The sequence below is a fragment of the Pecten maximus genome, chromosome 2 (genome assembly GCF_902652985.1).
Source record: "Pecten maximus chromosome 2, xPecMax1.1, whole genome shotgun sequence".
Lineage (NCBI taxonomy): Eukaryota > Metazoa > Mollusca > Bivalvia > Pectinida > Pectinidae > Pecten > Pecten maximus.
This window is the reverse complement of record NC_047016.1, coordinates 47,220,157-47,225,165: the sequence shown is the minus strand read 5'-3', so window position 1 is coordinate 47,225,165 and position 5,009 is coordinate 47,220,157. Positions and strand designations below refer to the sequence as shown.

At 35.0% G+C, this 5,009-nt stretch overlaps 1 protein-coding gene across 1 annotated transcript; it reads right to left on the bottom strand.

The window, feature by feature from the left end:
- Positions 1-1,090: 1,090 nt before the first annotated feature.
- LOC117341495 (NXPE family member 3-like) lies at positions 1,091-4,546 on the bottom strand. The gene is made up of 3 exons (XM_033903371.1): positions 3,862-4,546; positions 3,235-3,284; positions 1,091-2,712 (listed from the first exon to the last, which is right to left on the bottom strand). Exons 1-3 carry the CDS (start codon positions 4,443-4,445, stop codon positions 1,907-1,909), a joined length of 1,440 nt encoding a protein of 479 aa, XP_033759262.1. The 5' UTR covers positions 4,446-4,546; the 3' UTR covers positions 1,091-1,906.
- Positions 4,547-5,009: the final 463 nt, after the last annotated feature.

Here is a 5,009-nt window from a genome sequence, read left to right as displayed (position 1 = left end):
ATATAATTTGATTTGCACCTCGACATATTTAATCATTTCACAGAACACACTGTAATTTTAAATGTCAAGTCAATTTTTTTTTTTATAAAATACTACGTCACTGCATGACGTCACGACTGTCATTGGAATTCCATTCATAGTTCAAGGATATTGAGAGTGATGTCGATCTCGATCGCCATGACGCGGCGATGTTTCGTGGCTGGTAATTTTAAATTCACTGTGATTTTGGCAACTTCGTGTGTGAACCAGCGAACAGTGACTCTATACGAGTATTCGATCTTTTCTGTGACATAGGATTATATGTGTTTAACCGGTTGTCTTGATGGAATGACGAAGGTACAGTACAATTTATGTAGGTCAGTCGATAGGCTAACGATGATCATATTGAAAGGCTAGGATGGCAGTTAGTTTTCATGGTTACTCTACACAAATATAGACTCGGAGTTACAATTGAAATAAATATTTTTATATGAACATCGAGGGGTGTCATTTTTACCGAATGTTCGTTCATTTAAGAGCCAATTCCCAACTTCCAAATACACAGGTTACTGAGTAGGCCTAACAGTTACTGACAGTACAGTAGAGTAAACAAATGCCAGGGCCCCCTGCTGACGCAAACGGAACCATTTCATAGGTTGTGACGTTTGACATTTTCTTTTTTATATTTTTTTTATGTATGGCTTTTATTTTACTTCCTCTCATTGCCAGGTGATTGTGTGTGTTTACATGTTTTTAATGACAAATGACAAATCTGTCGGGTAAGCCAGTCTGTACTGTACTGTAACTGTTACAACAGGCCTGTAGGCGTAGTCTAACTGTTTGTTACAGTAACGGAGTTATGTTCGCTCAGATGAAATGTCTAATCGTTTAACCGTGTAGCCCTATTGATTTACTGCTGATATGATATATATTTATCTAAGAATGTATGTATTTTTATAGTTAAGTCCAACGTTTCAAAACCGACACCGACGATAAGGACTGTCGGATGTGAACACAAGCAGACGACGTTGTGAGAGTTGTCCCCCTTGAACGCAGATTAATCCGCGCGCGTGAAATGCTATGTAAGATAGATTTATCTTACATAGCTATCTTACATGGGCAAACTCTATCCAACATGGCGAGATATGAGAGAAGTAAGCTCTATTAAGTGTATTTTAAAACTGAGTTAGAACTATTTGACGGTCATCTTGAATGTGTGCACTCTGTCTGGTCATATAAGTGAATATAAAATTGCAAATTCATCCATTCTCCATATGTACTGCTTTGAAAAGATATTCATCTGAAGCATCATTTAGAATAAAGCAAAATCAATTCATTTAAAAAAAATGTTTGAATTCTACTTTTAGATCTTCTCTAGAAATGTACGAAAAACACCCTTTTGGAAATCACTTAATTCCTGACAATAACATCATATGTTATCATCCAGGACAGCACAATTACCTTTAGAAAGCTAGTATTGTCTTCCTATTTCATAAAATATACCAGTAAAATATGGTTTCATTGTATACAAAATAGTGATTGAAATTAAAGATGTTTATCCTTCACGTAATAAATATCGGAAAGTTAACAAATCTCACATATACAAACTTTTTGCCCACTCATGGCCATTCTTACTTTCATTGACTTAATTTGACAGTCTAGTGTCCAGTTTGCCGAAAAATGTATCTGTCCATAAATAAAACGCATTACAGAGTAACGACATATCGAAAGCGAGGCGCAATCAACACAGCAAGAATGGTTGTCATAGAGATGTGTTCGCCAAACTAGAATATGGAGAGCAGTATTGGGCCCATATTAACCAGGCAGATAACCCAGCTTGAGAAGAGCAGCTCATTTCACTTTCAGAAACTATTCAAACCTGTTTCGTTGGTTTTGCAGGAATTGACATCTCCAAATCTTCACTGAATCATTGTTTACAAATAAATGAAAACGCGAAATTAACCATTATCGGGTCTAATGCAGGTTTCGGATGTATGTCAAAATTTTCATTCGCTATAGTTGCATCCCATTGATCGATAAAATATACGTTGTCCTGTAAATCTTTGAACTCCTCGTAAAGAATTTGACTGTAAATTCTACTGATGTAGTCAAATGGTTCTACAAAGTAGTTGTATGTGTAAGAGTGAGGACCCTTTACCAGAATTTTAGAATGAGGAGAACGTTTTAAAAGACGCACTACAGCCTGTTTGGCACTCGTCACATGCTCTCTATACTGTTGTGGAGTTGTTCTCGCCAAATGAGCATACCAATGTAATATGAGAATGATACGTTTTCGTCCAGGTAAATTGTCTATTCTTGAAGCTATAGACCGGAAGTTATTTTTGTTTTGTTCGATTCTTTCAGAACCGTAGAATGGAATTTCGTGTGGTGTCCAATATAACGATAACGATTTTGTATTGTTTCCTGCTTCAGCAAATTTCTGCCAAGCGGCGTCCTTGATTTCATGACGTCCATCGAATATAGTTAGATTTAACAGCTTGGTTAAAGAAACATACCAGTTCCTTGTTGTGGAGTCACCTGTCATGAGTACCGGCCGATTCTTTAAACACTTGGCGTATGATTTATAAGTCCATGTGAGTGATGGCTTGCATATTAACGACCGCCATTTACCCTTGTAGAAGTAGCCAGTTGGGTTACTTGTCTGCCAAGTTTGTTTACTGATGACGTCATGGCAGGAGGTATCGGACTCTCCTTTAGTACCGGAACCTGAATCTAAAAAGTAAAACCATTCGATAAGTAGACATGGTAGTCATGCAAGCATTTTGGGTCTGCGTTAATATTTTCCCCGATTCATTCTCGATATAAAATCATTTTTTTACGGATTGCCACATTTAAATAATGTATGAATATCTGTTTCGATATATATGTTCTCAGTGAAAATGGAGAAAGTCCATGGACCATCAACATGTACAATGAGAGAGAATGTGGTCAAATCGTAGTGGCGGAGATTTTTTTTATATATATATTACTAACTACATAGTTAATAAATAGGAAAATTACTTCAATCAAAATGAAAGTCTCTACTTTTCGAAAAATAAGTATAATGGTGTCCCCAACCTTAAACAGACCTTATGACCTGAAGTTTTTGTCTAGCATTGAGTATTCCTTTTTAATAATTCATCATTTTCTAACAATACAAAATAAAAACATTCTACAAATAACATGTGAAACAAGAAACCCAAGATAAATAGTTAATAATGTATTACTTATATATTATACAAACAACTAACTTACCAGCTAATACTTTCACCGTCCCTATTTCTTTACTGATATACCTATTCTGCCTGAAACATACCAATTTTGAAATGAAACATGATAGTTAATAAAAGTTTATATTACATTTAAATATCCAATCTGAAACATGTATTCTTATATTTCTCATTGTATGTGAGGTATAAATCAATGTTTTTGCAATTTACCGCAAAAAATATGGTAGAAATCATCAAGTCGTGTAGAGACTACAACCAAAACTGTGTGATTAAATTAAACCTTGAATACAAATATAAGCTATCTTAAGACCAGATCGAGATCAATGACTTTAAAATCAGATGTATACAGTAGAAAATACAAACATAATAAATAATTGGTCGATGGTCGGATGTGGCAATCGTAACAAATGCGTCTTTTACCCAGAAGACAACGGTTCGATTCCTTCACCGGAAGTGGAAATGTATTTTGAGTAATACAGTGTAGATACAAAATCATTTTCTAAATTGTTTGGATTTAATTGTTGTGGCATTAAATAGCAACTTACTGATTTCTCCCTCCGCAAAATATACTCGATGAATATTTCCAGATAGGAAATATATAGTACCTGAATCAATTGATTCAATGTTAATAATGAAGAAAAAAAACACTTACATAAGAGCTTTGTTCTTCATGTTGCATGAGTAATTAGAACTTGCTGCATACAAAACCCAATCTTCACAATCCAGATTCATATGTTTAGGTTTACCACAGTAAAACGAAAAATTGAAGTTCTGGGTTGTAAAGTTGCAGTAATCTGTAACATCCGGAATATTTGGGATGATGCTACATAATGTTATCTCCGTCAAGTTTCCTTTCATGAATCTTGCTCGAAGAAACTTGATCAAGCCATGTTTATGCACAATATTCATGAATATTCCAATATGTTCTTTCGTATTTGCAATAGAAAATATCAACTCTGGATTGCCAGCCCACATAGCTTTAACAACTCCTGTATATGACCCGTTGTCATGGTCAATTACATAACCGGAAACAGATGCATGACGGGAAGGTTCTCGAAGCCACACCCTGAGCATGTCACCTCCGCGAGTTGATCGTCCTCCTCTCCCGCTGTACAAATCAATGTCAACAATGACGTCATCTCCTATTCTGACCTCAGATTTGTTATTCCTCATGGATATCACTGACGTTGAAATATTCACCAATGACAATAGGTCCTTGAAATCTGTGATTGTCATATAAGTATCGAGTTTTTCTAACGCGTGCTTTGACACGGTCTGGCGTACATCAGTTTGGTATTCTTCCTTTTGTACTTTTTCTGGTATAAACCTTTGATGTTTTTCTTGTTCCAACCTTAAAAATTAAAGGAACGTTCGTTATTTGTTGACATTTACTCCAATTTTCAAGACACTCATGATAGTTCAGTCTCATATTTTCGTAAATGAATGAACCAAGCTCATTTTTGGCAGTTGATTTTAAAATAGTACTTTCATGTAAGCTGCATATATTTACAATAGGTTCAGCGGTACCCAATCTAGAAAAAATTGTTCATTTAACACGCTGCATATCTGACAAGGAATCATAATGTTTAATTTAAATAAAAAGTAAGGTAATACATATTGTATACAATACCATTATTATCATCAAAAGATAAATAATTCATTCTGTAAGAAATTATATCGTGCTCTATATTTTGTATGTAACTTCCGGTTGAAGAAGTAATCATTTTTAGGACACTGTCATAATGATCATTTCTGGGTGTTTATTAGATATATGTCCATGTCGTGGTGCCATTCAATGCA

Bases quoted from the DNA above. Each gene is read 5' to 3' on its own strand.
- LOC117341495 (XM_033903371.1), bottom strand. From the start codon at position 4,445: ATGACAATCACAGATTTCAAGGACCTATTGTCATTGGTGAATATTTCA. The intron at 3,285-3,861 runs GTAAGTGTTTTT...GGTATGTTTCAG, and splicing joins ATGAAGAACAAAGCTCTTAT to GCAGAATAGGTATATCAGTA. The intron at 2,713-3,234 runs GTAAGTTAGTTG...TTTACTTTTTAG, and splicing joins GACGGTGAAAGTATTAGCTG to ATTCAGGTTCCGGTACTAAA.